This window comes from Larimichthys crocea, chromosome XIX, assembly GCF_000972845.2.
Source record: "Larimichthys crocea isolate SSNF chromosome XIX, L_crocea_2.0, whole genome shotgun sequence".
NCBI lineage: Eukaryota > Metazoa > Chordata > Actinopteri > Sciaenidae > Larimichthys > Larimichthys crocea.
In genome coordinates, this window is record NC_040029.1 from 9,034,244 (window position 1) to 9,054,772 (window position 20,529).

The 20,529-nt window shown below is 41.9% G+C and overlaps 2 protein-coding genes across 8 annotated transcripts in view; one reads left to right on the top strand and one right to left on the bottom strand.

The window, feature by feature from the left end:
* Positions 1-9,211, bottom strand: part of rpgrb (retinitis pigmentosa GTPase regulator b) — a 12,669-nt gene extending 3,458 nt beyond the window's left edge. For 5 of the 6 annotated variants that reach the window (XM_027291571.1, XM_027291570.1, XM_019258273.2 and 2 more), the window contains exons 1-13: positions 9,077-9,211; positions 7,900-8,025; positions 7,676-7,768; positions 6,816-6,878; positions 6,560-6,718; positions 5,784-5,933; positions 5,504-5,662; positions 5,240-5,395; positions 5,017-5,141; positions 4,738-4,929; positions 4,474-4,660; positions 4,122-4,216; positions 3,981-4,040 (exon numbers count right to left, since the gene is read on the bottom strand). In XM_027291571.1, the coding sequence (XP_027147372.1) occupies positions 3,981-4,040; positions 4,122-4,216; positions 4,474-4,660; positions 4,738-4,929; positions 5,017-5,141; positions 5,240-5,395; positions 5,504-5,662; positions 5,784-5,933; positions 6,560-6,718; positions 6,816-6,878; positions 7,676-7,768; positions 7,900-8,025; positions 9,077-9,107 (1,596 nt within the window). In that variant the 5' untranslated portion in view covers positions 9,108-9,211. Of the gene's footprint in view, positions 1-1,266; positions 3,481-3,980; positions 4,041-4,121; positions 4,217-4,473; positions 4,661-4,737; positions 4,930-5,016; positions 5,142-5,239; positions 5,396-5,503; positions 5,663-5,783; positions 5,934-6,559; positions 6,719-6,815; positions 6,879-7,675; positions 7,769-7,899; positions 8,026-9,076 lie in introns of those variants that run through there. The other variant, XM_027291568.1, reaches the window with a different exon arrangement.
* Positions 9,212-10,623: 1,412 nt separating this feature from the next.
* The window catches only part of nhej1 (nonhomologous end-joining factor 1), a 25,841-nt gene continuing 15,935 nt past the window's right edge, over positions 10,624-20,529 (top strand). For both annotated transcript variants that reach the window (XM_019258302.2, XM_019258303.2), the window contains exon 1: positions 10,624-10,698. The gene's annotated coding sequence lies outside the window, so the exon portion shown is untranslated. The remainder of the gene's footprint in view (positions 10,699-20,529) is intronic.

Here is a 20,529-nt window from a genome sequence, read left to right on the forward strand (position 1 = left end):
TGAAATACAAAGACATTAAAAGACGTCACGTTGAATTCTGGCAACTCATGACATCAGTTTTGAAGACAAACATCACACAATGAACAGAGAAAAACAAGAGAGATATTGATTGAAAATAAAATAAAGGTCAGCTCCTGTGTACAGGATTTGATCATTTAAGATGTTTTTGTGCAGTTTCAAAATATATAAAAAAACTTTTATGGGTTTTATGCACTGGGTTGTGAGTACATGGGATATTTTGATAAAAAAGTTGTAATGTTAAGATAATTACATAATTATACAAGTGAAAAAAGTCAAAGAAAAAAGATTTTATGTGAAAAAGTTCTGGTATTTTAAGTCTTGAGACAAGAAGCAAAGACACAACTTCTTAGGTTTAACTCATTGAAAATACTACCAACCATTCTTGCAATGCCAGATATCTTCTCTGACAAAGACTCCAATACTCATGTATTTGTGGGAAGCTGACATTACAGTCACGAGAGCTTAAAAGATTACCGCTGCCGTCAGATTTTTGTGTTACAGTGAGGCATCCTGTCACTTTTGTTTGCTTGCCAGTCTCAGAGAGATATACAGGAGGAAGATATTGAGAGAAGAAGAAGTAAATGAATTAAACCTTTAAAAGGTAACATAAAAGTTTATTACAAACAGAAATGAACAAGAACAGAAGAACAAAGTAGAATGAAAGCAGCCTGTCAGAAGAACAGAAGAACTGGAACCGTTCATAGCACAGCAGAGAAAATACTGTATTTTAAAGCTGCCATAAAGAAGTAAACAAAGCGTTTAAAAGCACAACTTGAGATTTGACAAGTATGGAAATGACATAACAGCATGATTATGAATTGCTGGGTTGAATAACAAAAGAATAAAACATGAGAAGCAGGTCGGAAAGCAACTTATAAAAGCATTAATTACATTTAAAAGTGATAAAAGAAATATGAGCAGAAAGGCACAACGTGTAGTAGAAAGCATGGGGATTTCTTTGGGTTGGACTTCCTCAAGCCTCGTGGACCATCAGGTTATTGTAGCTGGACTTTAACTGTGAATACTTCAGGTAAAAAATTCAGGTAAGGTCAGAAAATAACTTTGAAACACTCTGAGCTGAGATGAATCCATCTCTGTCTCTCAGCTCAGGGTGGCCTCAGCGTGTCATCGAGCCACGCTTTAAGGACCGCCCACAAAATCCTGAGACTGAAAAACTGTTTAAACCTCTAACTCCACATCTCAGAAATATATTGTCCAAAGTCTTTTCACGTGTTTTCAGCAACATATTTATTGTTTTGAAAGAAATCTGCCTTTACACAGACTTTAACTTACATTACCCGTAACTAGCCGTAAACATAACACTGAATATTTAAAGTTTCTATAAGCTGCGTTTGTCCCATATTTACATTCTTTAAGCTCGGTTTTTGGTTTCCACCGACTCCTTTAGAGCTATTAAATATTCCACCTTTCCCACCAGCCGGTCTGTAACTGCAAAGTGAGGTAGTCTTGAGCCAGAAGTGACCGTATTTGTATGAAGGACTCGTGTTATTTCAGGTGGAGGTACTGCGGTAACACATCGTCCCAAAACTCCTCTGACTCGCCCGCTGCCTGACCTTTGACCTGTGACCCGGGTTTATGTCTGTTTTTAGTATTTTGTCTCTTGACTTCAGCGGCCTTTTTCTTTTTAACAACCTCCTCCTCTTCTTCTTCTTCCTCCTCCTCCTCCTCCTCCTCCTCTTCTTCTTCTTCTTCTTCCTCCTCCTCTTCTTCTTCAGCCTCTTCCTCCTCATTTTTGTTCTCAACCTCTTCCTCCTCAGCCTCTTCACCTTCCTCTTCTTCTTCTGCTTCACTGTCTATTTCCTCTTCGGCCTCAGCACTCTCTTCCTCTTCTTCCTCTTCCATCTCTTCATCCTCTTCTTCACTTTCCTCCTCATTTTCACTCTCTTCTTCTTCACTACTCTCGTCCTCTTCCTCCACAGCACTACTTTGTTCCTCCTCCTCCTCCTCCTCCTCTTCTTCTCCTTCCTCTGTCTCACTCTCTTTACTCTGCTCTGAAGACTTTAAGGACTCGCTTTCACCCTCCTCTTCCTCACCCTCACTTTCCAAATCCCCCTCTTCTTCCTCACCTTCCTCCTCATTTTCAGACTCTCCTCCTCTGCTATCTGTCTCGTGACTTGACCCTTCATTACTTTCCTCCTCCTCCTCTTCCTCTTCTTCCTCCTCCTCACTTACATCACTTCCTTTGCTCTCTTTCTCTTCAGTCTCATCTTCACTTCCACTCCCTGCTGTCCCGCTTTCTTCCTCTTCCTCCTCACCTTCCTCCTCCTCTTCCTCATCCTTGCTACCTACGTCAGTTTCTGTCTCATCGTCTGGTTTAAGAGTATCACTGTCGGTGTCGTCTTCATCTTCTTCCGTTACTTTCTCCAAACTGTGACTGACATCCTCCTCCTCCTCTTCCTCACTTACGTCTGCACTCGTTCTCTGCCTATCCTCGTCTTCATCCTCTTCCTCCTCCTCATATTTGACTGAGGCAGAATCTGTCTGCTCCTTACTCTCCTCCTCACTTTCCTCCTCCTCACCCTGACTCGTCCTTGCTTCAGAACTCTCAGGCGCCGGTATGATGTTGATGCTTACCGCGGATTTCTTGCTAAAATCGGCGGCGTAGGATTCGGATTCCTCGCTCCGTGATTTCGTCACGCTTTCTTTCAGGACGCCTCGGCTGCTCTCGGAAGGCGATGGTGACGACGCCGAGCTAAATCGGCTTCTGGACACCACCTCGTGCATTAACACGGATCCTGCTGCGAGAGAGGCGGCTCCAGCAAGCAGGCCGAGATCTGACGTTTCTTTTTTCGACTGAGCCTCTTTTTGGTTTTTCTCATTCTTGGATTTTTTGTTAAAATCTGTCTTCTCCTTCGAGCCTTTTTTCACCTCGGAGAGCAGTCGAGGGCTGCTTAAGCTCTCTTCGTTCGAGGCATCGCTCAGATGAAACCCGGGTGACCCTGCGTGACCTCTCGCATGTTGACTCTGCACGACTATCGGTTTGTTTTTAGCAGGTTGAGGCTGCGCTTTCTTAACTTTCGCCACAGCAGATTCAGATTCTTCCTTTCTGGTTTCAGGAGAGTCTGAGAGCTTCCTGCCGACCTCTATCAGCTGACCTTTCCCTGCAGCCGGCTTGAGCCGCTGCTTGGACGCCGCCTTCCTAATGTCCCCTACACTCGGAGGTTGGTTTTTACCGGGCTTCCTCTGCAGCTCCTCCACAGCCATGATGAGATTCTCTTTGTTTTGTTTGGTGGTTTTCTGCCTCGGTGGGCTCTCAGAGGCCAGAGAGCGAGTGTCGCGGCCCCTCAGGAGCTCGGTGGGTAACGCCCGGCGAGGAGAGACGGCGTCGCTCTTCTGAGACGTGGAAGTGGAAGAGAAGCTGCTCTGCTTCAAAAGCCGTCTCTCCTTTTTTTGGTTCTCTTTCTGCCCTTTATCGGTCTTACCGTGCTTACCCTTCCTCTATCGCCGGCACGAGAAAGCAAGGAGAGGATGAAAAAGAGGCATGCGTTAGAGAGGAAGAGAGACGTGCAGAGACACAAAAGAAGCAAAAGTATGAGGGAATGATGGAAAACTCTTTTTTCAGGTTATATATGAGGCTGTTTCTGGCTTCTATCTATCTTAACTTGACTTGAGTGCATGTAAACACACTTAATCATGCTTAAGATCGTATATTTTATAAAATATATGTTAAAATAGTGGTTGTAATAATGTTTTGTAGTTCTTATGAATTATATTTCCTCCTTTTCTTTCTTGTATCAGGTAGTTTTCTGTGGAAACGAGGATCTCTCACACCACATCTATTCCTCTACTCGTGTTTCTAGTAAAGTCACACGACTGATCGATGAGTTACATAAAATACGCCTCAGATATCAACCTGATGAAGGAGAAACTAGCTCCTCGTGTCGGAGGAGAATCGTAAAGAATGAGAGAAGCGTGACGATGACGTGAGGAGTCGTTACCTTCTGAACCGGAGACAGGGTGAGCGATTTATCGCCGGGGTCCATCTTCATCACGTGTGTCTATCAGGAGGAATTCAACGAGTAAGTAAAATTCACAACGTTCCAGAACAATAATTGAGGATGAAGCTGCTCCTCTCTCACCATGTTGAGGAAGTCCGTCGTGTCTCCCAGCCCTTTAACGCTGTCGGCGTCGGTCAGGCTCTCCACAACGCTGTCTGTCTCGCCGCCTGTCTGCCCTGACGAGGTAGAAAACGGGACGGCATGTTAGTCCAGACCAAGGATCTGCAAGCAGCTGAGCCTCTTTAGCCTTCAAATGTACGGCCTTAATTGTTTTTGATTCGACTAGTGAGGCGCTGTGTGATGCTGAAACATGTCGAGAGAGGAGTGGAGAAAGCAGAGAGGTAGAGTGAATGAAGTATGGTAAAAAAAGTAAGGACATGAGGGAGGAGGAGGAGGAGGACAAGGAGGAGGAGGTGGAGGTGGAGGTAGGTACCCTGCTGGTTTGACCCTGCGCTCCTGTGTTGGTGAGTGCCGTTGAGCACCTTTCTGTGGGTCAGCTCGGGCGGAGGCAGTCTCGGCGGGATGGTCTGACTGGAGATGGGCAGCGGCGGGTGGAGGTAGCCGGGCATCATAGCGGGCAGCGTGCGGAACATGGTGCCGAACTGGTCCGGAGATTTCTCCTGCGGGAGAGCGTTTGTTAGCCGAGGAGTGACGAGGTAGTGAACGAGCTTACAAGAGGAGCGAGGTCTCTACCCACCCTCTCTCTCCTGCGAACCCGAGCAGAGAGGCTCCTCTGCAGGGTGGAGGAGTCGGCTGTCCCCCCTAGCAGCTCCACGTACGGCTTCTCCAGGTAGTCTTCTGTCATGTCGTCTTCCTCCAGGCTCACGTCGTTGCAGCTCTCGTCTCGCGGCCGAGCCAACACCACCATGTGACAGCCGCCGCACGTGGCCTGTGCAAAGACAGAGTCCGGCTGTTTTTAATGCATCGTTTTAAAAAATATTCAAAAACTAAGACGTTAAGCTGAAAATGCACGTACTGCCTGAACGTTATACTTGAGGAAGCGTGGACACAGAGTCGGTTTAAACTGGTTGGTGAAGTTTTCTTCTCCCAGGCCCAGTTTCCCGTGTCTGCCGTCTCCAAACGTGTACAGCAAACCGCCGTCTGGACGAGAAACACCACAGGAACATTTTAATAAAAGTCTAAAATTGCGGGACTTAATGAGAAACTCAGAGGTGATGGTGCTGGTGAAATAAAAACACCTGTGATGACAGCGCTGTGGTTTTCACCACAGGCCACCTGACACACCCGGCCCTTCTTGAAGTGCTCGACGGGCCGCGGCAGCCGCGACTCGAAGCTGAACGTCCCATGACCGAGCTGTCCGAACTGACCGAGACCGAACGTGAAGACGTCATCCTCTGAAGGACAAGAAGCAGATTGATGAAAGCCTTAATTAATTCGTTAATATATGGTATATGTCTGACCTCTCACCTGAGATCACGTCTGAGCTGTTATTATTATTATACCTGTGAGTGCCAACGTGTGTCCACCTCCGCAGGCCACCTGTATCACCGGCTCCTTGATGCTCTTCACCAGCTGAGGGACTCGGTGTCGCTGCAGTTGGTCGGTGCCCAGACCCAGCTTACCACTGTCGCGCTCTCCGAACGTGTACAGAGCTCCGTCGACTGAGACACAGAGGAAAACAGACGACGAATGAAACTACAAAGATCTGGAAAAGCTACTAATCGCTCACAATTTCACTGTTTTGGAGTTTAAATGATGAACCTGGACCTCGTCTGTGCTCACCTGTCACTAAGGCAGAGTGGTAGTATCCACAGGACACCCAGCTGATTGGTCGTCCCACGCTGACTTCCTGCGGCGAGGAGGCGTGGCTCTCCTTCCCCAGACCGATCTGACCCTCCGTGTTGTCGCCCCACATGAACAGTTTACCGCTCTCTATGAATAAATAATAACAATAATAATAATAAAGACATACATACACATTTTATTAACCATGTTGGACTGAATGCAATAATTTTATTAATTTCAGGAATTCACCCCAATATATATATATATTTTTAAACTGCATTCACAAGAGAATTTTTTTTAATTTATTAGATATTTTAGATTTTTTTTTATATTTACTGAAACAATTTTGGTCTTAAAAAAAATCTAAATTTTATTTTTTTAAGAAATTTAAATTCAAAGATCTAATTTACTGATGATGTAAAAAAAAAAAAAAAAAAACTTAAGAAAATAATAAATTCAAAGAAATTCAAATAAAACTTTATATTAGATATAAAATTTTATTTTAACAATATTTAAATTAAAAAAATTCAAAAACATTGATTTAAGATCTAGATTAATTATATATTATATAAAAAATTATATATAAATATGTGTGTGTATATATTTAAAAATCTAATTTACTGACAAAATCGAAATAAATATAAATATAAGAAATTTCAAAATACATTTTAATATTTTTTTGAAAATAGTTATTAAAACATTTAAAAATGACATTTACATTATATAACGTTAACGTCAAAATATAATAAAATCTGAGCGTGTCTGAGCGTTACCTGTGAGAGCGGCGGAGGTGTTTGAACCGGCAGCGAGCATTTTGATTGGTCCATGTGAGTCAAAGACGTCGATCCTCTTGAAGGCCGTCCTCTCCTCGCAGTCACCGAGCCCCAGCTGACCCTCACTGTTCCCGCCTGAGGCGAACACTTTTCCCTGAGCTACGAGAGAAACACACACACACACACAAAAAGACTTTTATAAATTCATCAGTCGTGTTTAAAATCTAGATGTGAGATGAACTCATCAGGCTCTGACCTGTGCAGATGAGAGTGTGGTTTCTTCCACAGGCCACAAGCTGGACTTTCTCTGACTTCAGAGCTGAAATTACACAAAGGAACATTTAATGAACTACATGTTCTTACAAAATCACGACAGTTTGAGCTGGAAAGTCCAACATGTAGAGGGGGAACCAGTGCTTCACAACACTATGGTCCCTCTAGTGGTACGTGGAGGAATCTCTAAAACATATAAATTCATTTACTATCATAATTTGTGATTAAAATAAACGATGAGATCGTTGGCATGTTTTACCCCTTTAACACCAAAATCAGCTGCGGTTCTTGAAGCGGTTTCTGTCCAGGATTCAACAACAGTCAACAATAAATAATCTTCTTATTAGGAATAAACTCCTGTGTGCCGAGCACAGTCAGACTCAGCTGCTGTCTTTCTTGGATTGCCTGATATAAAAGTTTCACAAACACACACTGAGTGTGTCTGTAGGTGCACTATTCAAACACAGCGTTACTATATTATCTCAGATTAGCTGCCTCTGTAGATTAGAGCAGATTAAGGACCCTCCAGATTGGGATTATAATGGTAACAAATCTCCCTTCAGCAGAGCTCCTTCACCTCTCGTGTCATATGAACCGTTTCCACGGTGATAAAAAGACTGAAATCAGTCCTTATTTGTTACCGGGGGAACCAGAATTAGGTACTGATTATGTCATTTTTGATATAAATAGTTTCCTGTCCAGGCTGAAGGAGGCGTCTCCTCCTCTGAGGGACTCCCTCTTCACCTCTTCTCCAGGAGGCTGACGGCAGCTGTCAGTGGCAGCACTTAACACACAATACGCTCTTCTTTTCTTTTTCTTTTTTTTAGTTATTTAAAGACAAACCTTTGACACAAGTGGGCTTGTTCACAGTCACTTTGGATCCCAGACCAAGCTGGCCCCAGTTGTTGCTGCCAAACATGAAGAGTTTCCCATTTTCTGTGGAGACAAAAGACAGAAGCTCCTGAAAGGTGTGATGTCTAAGGTGCTTGAGTTGAGAGACCACACACCACATGAGTCCCAGTGTTAACTCAGAATCAGCTCGACACAGTCAGGTAAATGTCTCTCACCTGTTATTAAGGCGGTATGCTCGTCCCCGCAGGCTATTTTTAAGGGGGTGTCATTTTTGAGCCAGAATTTACTGGGAACGTTGTCGGCAAACTTGCTCTTTCCGAAAGTGAAAACCGCTCCTGATTCTGAAAAGAAAAAGAAAACGAGCGAGGAGTCAAACACATGAACACACTGTACATGAAGTTAATATGCTGACAGAGTATATTTCACTGTCCGTCAAACAAAATAAGCAATTTAAGGACTTCATCTTGAGCTCTGGTAACTCATTTTTCAGCATTTAACAGGTGAAATCCAACAGCTTGAACGGTTACATTTAAAATCTAAAACTATAACTGGATCATATTCATGAAGACCCTGATACCTGTAATCTATGATTACATGACTATTTATTTTATTGGTGTGTTGGTACAGTAGTGCGTCAGCTGAATCTGACTTTTACATTCATCAGCAACTATTTAGATAGTTGTTTCTTTTTTTATATATAGATTTATGGTGAAAATGTTACTTTTTCATCATTTTATGGACCAAAACAACTAAATCTGACTTTTACATTCATCCGCAACTATTTAGATAGTTGTTTCTTTTTTTAAATATAGATTTATGGTGAAAATTTTTACATTTTTTAATCATTTTATGGAGCAAAACAACTAAATTGAGAAAATGAACAACATCAATAATGAGAATAATCTTTAGCAGGAGCAATAAAAGCTATAAAAAAAGAAAATTGTACATATTTAACATATTTTCATGATATCTGGAGCTGAGGAAAACATTTTTACTTTAATATTTTAATGACTCGCAGGTTAAATCAAGCAGAAAAGTGTTTTCTAAGATTATAACCTTAATGTTTTATTATTATACCTGATGTTTTCATGTCATTTTAAACACTGCAATGTAGTTTAAGTTCGGAGTAAATGGAAATATTCTGTGTGTAAAACATAGAGACATATACTACAACATGAGAGCGTGTTAATATTTAATAACAGAGCTTCACAGTCACGGGAAAGAGGAGAATAAAAAACATAAACAACAAATAAAACAGATTGAATAACTGTTTTCCGTTAGCCAGCGAGGCTAAAGCTGGAGCTAAAGCGGGATTATCGGGGCCGAATAACGTTTTAGATGTGAAAATATTCAGCAGGAGTGTCGGATAATTAGTCTGTGATCCGTGTTTACCTGGTATCTCGTCCTCGGTCTCCCCTGCCATCTCTGCGGGACGTTAATCCGCTTTGCTCGGTGTCGTGGGCGTGTTGGTGACCCTGCTGCTTTCAACCCGGACGTAAACATAACATCTCCTAGGCTACGACGCTGACCCTTAAAGGGACAGGACGCTTATTTACTTAGTGTGGATGCACAGAGGGCGTCCACACTATTATTGTTATTTAAATCAGATTATACTCTATATATAGATATTTTTGAGATCTACTCTCACCAAAGATTTTTTTTCCTTTCTCCGTTTACTACACTATTGTTATGAGAATTTTTAAGAAGAACCTTTGAATAAGGAGGACTGGATTCAGAGTATCAAAGTTTAAGTTTAATATTCTTGTACAAGAAGGAGCATTTAACGGTGCAACACACAAGAGGGTTACAGAGAAAAGGCTCCCTGCAAGAGGGTTACAGAGAAAAGGCTCCCTGTGGAGCTCTGTCAGGTGTTTCTTATACAATTCTTTCTCAAAATCGGCTGTCTCGAACATCAAATCAAATCAAATCAAATCAATTTTATTTGTATAGCCCAAAGTCACAAAGTACATTTGCCTCAGAGGGCTTTACAATCTGTACAGGGAGTGACACCCTCTGTCCTTAGACCCTCGGTTCGAGTGAGGAAAAACTTGTCCACAAAAAACCTTTAACAGGGAAAAAATGTGGAAGAAACCTCAGGAAGAGCCACAGAGGAGGGATCCCTCTCCCAGGACAGACAGATACTTTCTACATCAAATACCCCACGTTTCAACACTTTTTTAAAAAAAAAAACTGCACCTTTACTTTTAAAATAAAGTTACAAAGAGTTGATTGACCAGGTGGTGTAGCCAATTTTTATGTGTGGTAGGTTGTGTATGTTGTCACCTGCACAGCGGATCACATGGGAGCCAGGTATTGTTGTGGAAGACTTCTTGCTGAAGTCTAAGGTCAACGGTGAGGTCAGGAGGGAAGAAAGTGTTCAGGAACCTCTGATGTCTTATGCTGTAATATTTATTGACACTTGGCCAAGGAGACACTCTCATAGTACATCAAATGTACCTGAGTTGGTCTCACATTCCCAACTTTAAACCCCTACAGCTAACACCACAAATAGTATACGCCCACTGTTGTCTGTTTATGTTAAATAAACATCAACGGCAAGATATCTATTATGTATATGAATACATTAGGTCTCTTCCACTCTGGCCACCACAGTGTTGAGATAGACTGGCACCTACTGTTCCCAACCAAAGCCAAACAACTACTACTACTACTGCAGAGGACACGTGACCCTGTGTAACCTAAAGATAGAAAATTCCATAACACTGTACAAATGCAGAACAATGCCTGACACACAAACTATAAGTAAGTGATGACATGAGGCCTAAAGAAAGGCACTTTTTTTTATCTGGTTACATCACTGATTGAAGAGTTACACTGGCCATTTTATTGATAACAACAGACCTTTTCACATTATTATTATTATTATCAGTATTATCAATATTATTATTATTATTATTATAAGCGGAACCTTCTAAACACGCTGTTGTTTCCCGTCGGTGTTGCAGTACTTATAGTCAACAGGAACCGGAGGAGCAGCAGCTCTTGTCGCAAACGTTTGTAGTTTTTAAGTATTTATTATCTTATTTTTGTTGTTTTTCTTGTTTTTAAAATGTCTACAGTTGCGTTATAAGTTGTTGTTTTAGCGGAATGACTGAGACACATTTAGTTATATTAGATAAAGTCTAAAAATAAAGTTAGTTAGCTCGGTTTCTTCCTGTGCCTTGAGTTAGCTCACTAAAAAAGCAGTTTTTAATAAAATAACTCGTATTATTGTTATTTAACCGGTCGCCGAATTGAAGGCGAGCTCCTACAAATGTAGCCAGTGTTTAAAATGATGAGCTGTGTGTGACGTGTGTGCATTTAAGTTAGGAAACTTTAAAATTCCGTCACTTGTAAATGGAGTTTGGTGTCAGCGATGTGTCGTTCGCAAACGAGTCGATTCTAAGAACCGATTCTTTGTAGCGAATCACAAGATCCGACTCCCGCCGGGGAAGAGCCGGATCTTCAGCCACTCCTGCCCAGAAATAATGCAAGCAAGGACGGGACTTTATTTTTACCATTATGTGGACACTAGGGATGGGCGATATGGACAAAAAAATGTATCCCGATAATTTTTGGTATTTATCACGGTAACGATGAAACAACGATAAATAAACACCAATTCAGCCTGATCCAGAAAGACTATAAATCTATCATCAAAATAATAATAAAGGCTAGGGGGAGCTGGTGGTGTGCGATACTGCATATTTTGGTATCGATCCGATACCAAGTAAATACGGGCCAGTATCGTCGATACCGATACTTTTCAATAAATAAGGTGGATGCGTCATTGAATTGCTAAATCTCAATTAGTGTTCATGACCTTAAGTGTTTTTTGTGATGTTTCCTTTTTTATTAATAAATAGTTAAAACCCAGGACAGAATTAGGACAAAGTTTATAAGTAAATACAAAAATCTGTTTATTATCAAAAAAATTTCAGAAAAAAAATCTTAAATAAAAAGGACTCGCAAACCAGTAAACTAATTAAAACAAACAAGTGCTGTTGAGAAACTATAATATAAATATATGTAAACAACTTAACAACCCCCAAAGCCTTTAGTTGATCTGTGTTGGCTGTTTCCTCTTTGCTGAAACCGCAGCATTGCAAACAAGAGCAGAACTTAAAGTAAAGAATCGATCTCACCAGACAAGTATCGATCCGATACCGACTTGGTATCAGTACTATTGATATTTGGATCGATCCGCCCACCACTACTGTCTGTGGAGGTTCGACCGATCTGAGTGTCTGATTGGCGGCCAGAGTGTGAGGAAAGAGCTCCTCGGTGTGAGGAAAGAGCTCCTCGGTGTGAGGAAAGAGCTCCTCGGTGTGAGGAAAAAGCTCTTCGGTGTGAGGAAAAAGCTCCTCGCTGTTACTTTAAGTTCCGCTCATTTTGCAATGTGCGTGTTTCATCAAGAGGAAGACAGCAAACATGAACTAACTAAAGGCTGTGGGGGTTGTTAAGTTGTTTACATATATTTATATATAGTTTCTCAATAGCACTTGTTTGTTTTAATTAGTTTACTGGTTTGGAGTCCTTTTTTTATTTAAGATTTTTTTTCTGAATTTTTTTTGATAATAAACAGATTTTTTTGTATTTAATTATAAACTTTGTCCTAATTCTGTCTCGGTTTTTAACTATTTATTAATAAAAAAGGAACACACTAAAACACTTAAGGTCATGAAAACAATGAGATTTGGCATTCAATGACGCATCCACCTTATTTATGTGAAAAGTATCGGTATCGGCGATACGGCCCGTATTTACTTGGTATCGGATCGAACCAAAATATGCAGTATCGCACCACCAGCCCAGCCAGCTCCCCCTAGCCTTAATTATTATTTTGATGATAGATTTTAGTCTTTCTGGATCAGGCTGAATTGGTGTTTTTTATCGTTGTTTCATCGTTACCGGGATAAATACAAAAATTATCGGGATACATTTTTTTGTCAATACGCCCATCCCTATGTCCACATAATGGTAAAAATAAAGTCCCGTCCTTGCTTGCATTATTTCTGGGCAGGAGTGGCTGAAGATCCGGCTCTTCCCCGGCGGGAGTCGGATCTTGTGATTCGCTACAAAGATCGGTTCTTAGAATCGACTCGTTTGCGAACGACACATCGCTGACACCAAACTCCATTAAACGTGACGGAATTTAAAGTTTCCTAACTTAAATGCACACACGTCACCACAGCTCATCATTTTAAACACTGGCTACATTTGTAGGAGCTCGCCTTCAATTCGGCGACCGGTTAAATAACACATAATACGAGTTATTTATTAAAAACTGCTTTTTAGTGAGCTACTCAAGGCAACAGGAAGAAACCGAGCTAACTAACTTTATTTTTAGACTGTATCTAAAAACTAAATGTGTCCAGTCATCCGCTAAAACAACAACACTTATACGCAACTGTAGACATTTAAAACAAGAAAAACAACAAAAATAAGATAATAAATACTTAAAAACTACAAACGTTTGCGACAAGAGCTGCTGCTCCTCCGGTTCCTTGTTGACTATAAGTACTGGCAACCCGACGGGAAACACAGCGTGTTAGAAGTCCGCTTAAAATAAAGTAAAATAATAATAATAAATGAATAAATAATAAAATAACAATAATAATAATAAAAAAACTACTACACAACACTACTACAATAATAAATAAAATAACAACAACAATAAATAATAATAAAATAATATTGATAATACTGATAATAATAATAAAATATGTGAAAAGGTCTGTTTTTTATGTTATATAACTCATAAAATGGCCAGTGTAACCTTCAATCAGTGATGTACCAATAAAAAAAAAGTGCCTTTCTTAGCCCTCATGTCATCACTTACTTATAGTTTGGTGGTCAGCATTGTGTTGCATTTGTACATGTATGGAATTTTCTATCTTTAGGTTACACAGGGTCACATGTCTCAGCAGTAGTAGTAGTAGTTGTTTGGCTTTGGTTGGGAACAGTAGGTGCCAGTCTATCTCAACACTGTGGTGGCCAGGGTCGAAGAGACCTAACATAGACATAATAGATATCTTGCCGTTGATGTTCCTTTAACATAAACAGACAACAGTGTCTCCAAACATGACTAATTCTTTGGCTAATTCTGGGCATCTATCTGTTATGGAATTTTCTCTTTTAGGGTTACACAAGGTCACGTGTGAGCCTTGTGATCCACGGCAGTATTAACTGTTTGTCTATGACTAGGTGCCACCATATCTCACGTGATGGCCAGGGTCGAAGAGGCCTGTTGCTGCCTTCCTAGTCATAATAGATAGCTTGTTGTTGCCGGTCCCAATCTATCTGCGAAGCGACACTGTGGGCCCCAGACAGAATGGTTGACAATAACATCTAAGAGTAAAGACATTCTCTTTGACTAATTCTGGGGCGTATAGTATTTGGGGTGTGATCTTGGGTTTAAGTATAGTCAACCAGCATGAGTGTCGTCAGAATGCGAGACCGCCAAGCACTTCAGGTGTACTTGAGAGTGTCTCTAGTTCTCCGGCAAAGCGTCAATAAATAATAGCAGCATAAGACATCAGAGGGCTGACACTTTCTTCCCATTTCTCCCTACGACCTCACCATGACTTTGACTCAGCAAGTTCTCCACAACACTATCTATCTATCTATCTATCTATCTGATCTATCTATCTATCTATCTACTATCTACTATCTATCTATCTACTCTATCTATCTATCTATCTATATCTATATATAGTATAATCTGATTAAATAACAATAATAGTGTGGACGCCCTCTGTGCATCCACACTAAGTAGCCATCAAAACAAGCGTCCTGTCCTTCCTTTAAGGGTCAGGTCGTAGCCTAGGAGATGTTATGTTTACGTCATGTTGAAAGCAGGGTCACCAACACGCCCAACAACCGAGCAAAGCGGATTAACGTACCGCCCGCAGAGTGGCGGGGAGACCGAGGACGAGATACCAGGTAAACACGGATCACAGACTAATTATCCGACACTCCTGCTGAATATTTCACATCAAAACAGTTATGTGGCCCCCGATTAATCCCGCTTTAGCTCCAGCTTAGCTTCGCTGCTAACGGAAAACAGTTATTCATCTGCTTTATTTGTTGTTTAGTTTTTTTTATTCTCCTATTTTTCCCGTGACTGTGAAGCTCTGTTTTAATATTAACATTAACACGCTCTCATGTTGTAGTAGTGTCCTGTGTTTTACACACAGATATTTCCATTACCCTTAACTTAACTACATTGCAGGTTTTAAAATGAGCTCCAGCTTCACCATGACATGAAAACATCAGGTAAAATAATAAAACATTAAGGTTTATAATCTTTATAAAACACTTTTCTTGCTGTGAGTTAACCTGCCAGTCATTAAAACATTAAAGTAAAAAAAATGTTTTCACTAGCTCCAGATATCATGAAACTATGTTAATAAGTACAACTTTCTTTTTTTAATATAGCTTTGATTGCCCTGCTAAAGATTGAGTCTCATATTGAGTGTGTTCAGAGAGAAGGGGGGGGGGGGGGGGAGGGTGGGAGGGAGGGGGGGGGGGGGGGGTTTCTATCTTATTGTTCTGGCTCCATAATGATTAAAAAATGTAAAATTTTCACATATACATCTTATTTAAAAAAGAAAACAACATCTAAATATTTGCGGATGATGTGAAAAGTCAGATTTAGTTGTTTTGGTCCATAAAATGAATGAAAAATGTAAAATTTTTCACCATAAATCTATATATATAAAAAGTAACAAATTATCTAAATAGTTGCTGATGAATGTAAAAGTCAGATTAGCTGACGCACTACTGTACAACACCCAATAAAATAAATAGTCATGTAATCATAGAACAGGTATCAGGGTCTTCATGAAATATTATCCAGTCATAGAGTTAGATTTTAAATTTAACCATTCAAAACTGTTGGATTTCACCTGTTAATGCTGAAAAATGAGTCCAGAGCCAAGATGAGTCCTTAAATTGCTTATTTTGTTTGACGGACAGTGAAATATACTCTGTCGTCATATTAAACTTCATGTACAGTGTGTTCATGTGTTTGACTCTTCGCTCGTTTTCTTTTTTTTCAGAATCAGGAGCGGTTTTCACTTTCGAAAGAGCAAGTTGCCGACAACGTTCCCAGTAATTCTGGCTCAAAAATGACCCCCCTTAAAAATAGGCTGCGGGACGAGCACCAGCCAACAACCGCCTTAATAACAGGTTAGAGGACATTTACTGACTGTGTGATGTTCTGAGTTAAACACTGGGACTCATGTTGGTGTGTGGTCTCTCAACTCAAGCACCTTAGACATCACACCTTTCAGGAGCTTCTGTCTTTCTGTCTCCACAGAAAATGGAAACTCTTCATGTTTGGCAGCAACAACTGGGGCCAGCTTGGTCTGGGATCCAAAGTGACTGTGAACAAGCCCACTTGTGTCAAAGGTTTGTCTTTAATAATAACTAAAAAAAAAGAAAAGAAAAGAAGAGCGTATTGTGTGTTAAGTGCTGCCACTGAACAGCTGCCGTCAGCCTCCTGGAGAAGAGGTGAAGAGGGAGTCCCTCAGAGGAGGAGCGCCTCCTTCAGCCTGGACAGGAAAACTATTTATATCAAAATGACATAATCAGTACCTAATTCTGGTTCCCCGGTAACAATAAGGAGATTTCAGTCTTTTATCACCGTGGAAACGGTTCATATGACACGAGAGGTGAAGGAGCTCTGCTGAAGGGAGATTTTGTACCATTATAATCCCAATCTGGAGGGTCCTCTTAATCTGCTCTAATCTACAGAGGCAGCTAATCTGAGATAATAGTAACGCTGTGTTTGAATAGTGCACCTACAGACACACTGTGTGTGTTTGTGAAACTTTTATATCAGGCAATCCATAAACGACAGACGTGGAATGACACAGCGCTAGTCCGACTGTGCTCGGCACGCAGGAGCAGGTTTATTCCATAATAAGAAGATGTTTATTGTGACTGTTGTTGAATCCTGGGACAGAAAACCGCTTCAAGACGCAGTGATTTTGGTGTAAAGGGGTTAAACATGCCAACGATCTCGTCGTTTATTTAATCACAAATTATGATAGTGAAATGATTTATATTTTAGAGATTCCTCCACGTACCACTAGAGGGATCATGAGTGTTGTAAAGCACTGGTTCCCCCTCTAACATGTTGGACTTTCCAGCTCAAACGTCGTGATTTTGTAAGAAATTTAATTTAAAATGTTCTTTGGTAATTTCAGCTCTGAAGTCAGAGAAGTCCAGCTTGTGGCCTGTGGAAGAAACCCACTCTCATCTGATGCAGGTCAGGCCTGATGAGTTCATCTCACATTAGATTTTAAACAGGCTGTGAATTAGAAAAAGTCGTCTTTTTTTTTTTTGTGTGTGTTTTTCTCGTAGCTCAGGGAAAGGTGTTCGCCTCAGGCGGGAACAGTGGAGGGTCAGCTGGGGCTCGGTGACTGCGAGGAGAGGAGGACGGCTTCAAAGGACGCAGTCTTTGACTCACATGGCCAATCAAAATGCTCGCTGCTGTTCAAACACCTCCGCCGCTCTCACAGGTAACCTCAGACACATGCTATGGCTTAAACTAAAACTAGATTTATTATATTTTGACATAACATTATGATAATGTAAATGTCATTTTTAAAATGTTTTAATAACTATTTTCCAAAATTTAAAATGTATTTTGAATTCTTATATTTATATTATTTTGTCAGTAAATTATGATTTTTAAATATTACACACACATATTTATATATAATTTTTTTTATATAATAATTACTGGATCTTAAATCAATGTTTTTGAATTTTTTTAATTAATTTAAATATGTTAAGTAAAATGTTTAAATTTTTCTAGTAAGTTTTATTTGAATTTCTTAATATTTAGTTTCTTAATTTTTTTTACATCATCAGTAATTAGATCTTTTGATTTAATTTCTTTAAAAATAAAATAGATTGTTTTTTAAGACCAAAATTGTTCATAAAATCAAAAAAAATCTAAAAATATTAATAAATAAAAAACATTTCTCTTGTGAATGCAGTTTAAATTTTTTTATATATATTGGGGTGAATTCCTGAAATTAATAAATTATTGCATTCCGTCCAACAAGGAGTCCCTGGTTAATAAAATGTGTATGTATGTCTTTATTATTGTTATTATTTATTCATAGAGAGACGGTTAAACTGTTCAGTGGGGCGACAACCCGGAGGGTCAGATCGGTCTGGGGAAGGAGAGCCACGCCCTCTCGCCCGCAGGAAGTCAGCGTGGACGACCAATCAGCTGGGTGTCCTGTGGATGACTACCACTCTGCCTTAGTGACAGGTGAGCACAGACGAGGTCCAGGTTCTCATTTAAAACTCCTAAACAGTGAAATGGTGAGCGAGTAGTAGCTTTCCAGATCTTTGTATTTTCATTCGTCGTCGTTTTCCTCTGTGTCTCAGTCGACGGAGGCTCTTTACACCGTTCGGAGAGCGCGACAGTGGTAAACTGGGTCGGGCACCGACCAACTGCAGCGACACCCCGAGTCCATCAGCTGGTGAAGACATCAAGGAGCCGGTGATACAGGTGGCCTGCGGGAGGTGACACACGTTGGCACTCACAGGTATAATAATAATAACTATAATAAGCTCAGACGTGATCTCAGGTCAGACATATACCGTATATTAAAGAATTAATTAAGGCTTTCATCAATCTGCTTTTTGTCCTTCAGAGGATGACGTCTTCACGTTCGGTCTGTCAGTTCGGACAGCTCGGTCACGGGACGTTCAGCTTCGAGTCGCGGCGGCCGGCGCCTGTCGAGCACTTCAAGAAGGGCCGGGTGTGTCAGGTGGCCTGTGGTGAAAACCACAGCGCTGTCATCCAGGTGTTTTTATTTCACCCACCATCGCCTCTGAGTTTCTCATTAAGTCCCAACAATTTTAACTTTCATTAAATGTTCTGTGTGTTTCTCGCTCCAGACGGCGGTTTGCTGTACACGTTTGTGAGACGGCAGACAACACGGGAAACTGGGCCTGGAAAGAAAACTTCACCAACCAGTTTAACCGACTCTGTGTCCACGCTTCCTCAAGTATAACGTTCAGGCAGTACGTGCATTTTCAGTTAAACGTTTAGTTTTTGAATATTTTTTAAAAACGATGCATTAAAACAGCCGGACTCTGTCTTTGCACAGGCCACGTGCGGGCTGTCACATGGGTGGTGTTGGCTCGGCCGCGACGACGAGACTGCAACGACGTGAGCCGGGGAGGAAGACGGACTGACAAAGACTACCTGGAGAAGCCGTACGTGGAGCTGCTAGGGGGAACACGACTCCTCCACCCTGCAGAGGAGCCTCTCTGCTCGGGTTCGCAGGAGAGAGAGGGTGGGAAGATCTGCTCCTCTTGTAAGCTCGTTCACTACCTCGTCCCTCCTCGGCTAACAAACGCTCTCCGCAGGAGAAATCTCCGGACCAGTTCGGCACCATGTTCCGCACGCTGCCCGCTATGATGCCCGGCTACCTCCACCCGCCGCTGCCATCTCCAGTCAGACCATCCCGCCGAGACTGCCTCCGCCCGAGCTGACCCACAGAAAGGTTGCTCAACGGCCACTCACCAACACAGGAGCGCAGGGTCAAACCCCCCCCCCAGCAGGGTACCTACCCTCCACCCACCCCCCCACCAAAACACCCCACCCCCCCCCCAAACAAACCCACACCCACACCCCCCCACCACCACCACCACACCCCCCCACCCCACAACCACCCACACAAAACCACAAACACATGCCACCCCCACCCCTCTCTCCCGCGAACCCGAGCAGAGAGGCTCCTCTGCATGTGGAGGAGTCGGCGGTCCCCCCTAGCAGCTCCACGGACAACAGGCTTTCTCCAGGTAGTCTTGCATGTCCGTTCTTCCTCAGGCTCACGTCGTTGCAGCGCGCGCTCGCGCCGAGCGGCAACACCACCATGTGACAGCCGCCTGCACGTGGCCTGTGTTCAAAGACAGAGTCCGGCTTTTTTAATGCATCTTTTAAAAAATATTCAAAAACTAAGACGTTAGTAACTGAAAATGCAACTACGCCTGAACGGTATACTTGAGGAAGCGTGGTCACAGAGTCGTTTAAACTGGTTGGTGAAGTTTTCTTTTGTCCCAGGCCAGTTTCCCGTGTCCTGTCCGTCTCCAAACGTTACAGAAACCGCCGTCTGGACGAGAAAACCACAGGAACATTTTAATGAAGTCTAGAATTTGTTTGGGGACTTTAATGAGAAACTCAGAGCGATGGTGCTGGTGAAATAAAAACACCTGTGATGACAGGCTGTGGTTTTTCACCACAGGCCACCTGACACACCCGGCCTTCTTGAAGTGCTCACAGCGCGGCAGCCGCGACTCGAGAAGCTGAACGTTCCCCCGGGTGAAAAACCACCGAGCCCCTTTGGGGGGGGGGGTCCGAACTGACGCGAGACCGAACGTGAAGACGTATCCTCGGAAGGACAAAAAGCAGATTTGATGAAATCCTTAATAATTCTTTTATATACGGTATAGATGTCGGATCCTGAGATCACGTCTGAGCTTATATAGTTATTATTATTAAGCCTTGGAGTGCCAAACTTGTGTCGCACCTCCGCAGGCCCACCTGTAATCATAAAGTCCCCGGCTCCTTGACCTCGTCCCAGCTGAGGGACTGGTGTCGATGCAGTTGTCGGGTCCAGACCCAGTTTTACCACTGTCGCGCTCTCGAACGTGTAAAGAGCTCCGTCGACTGAGGACACAGAGGAAAAACAGACGAGAATGAAACTAAAAAGATCTGGAAAAGCTACTAATCGATCAACATTTCACTGTTTTGGAGTTTAATGATGAACCTGGACCTCGTCGGTGCTCACCTGGCACTAAGGCAGAGT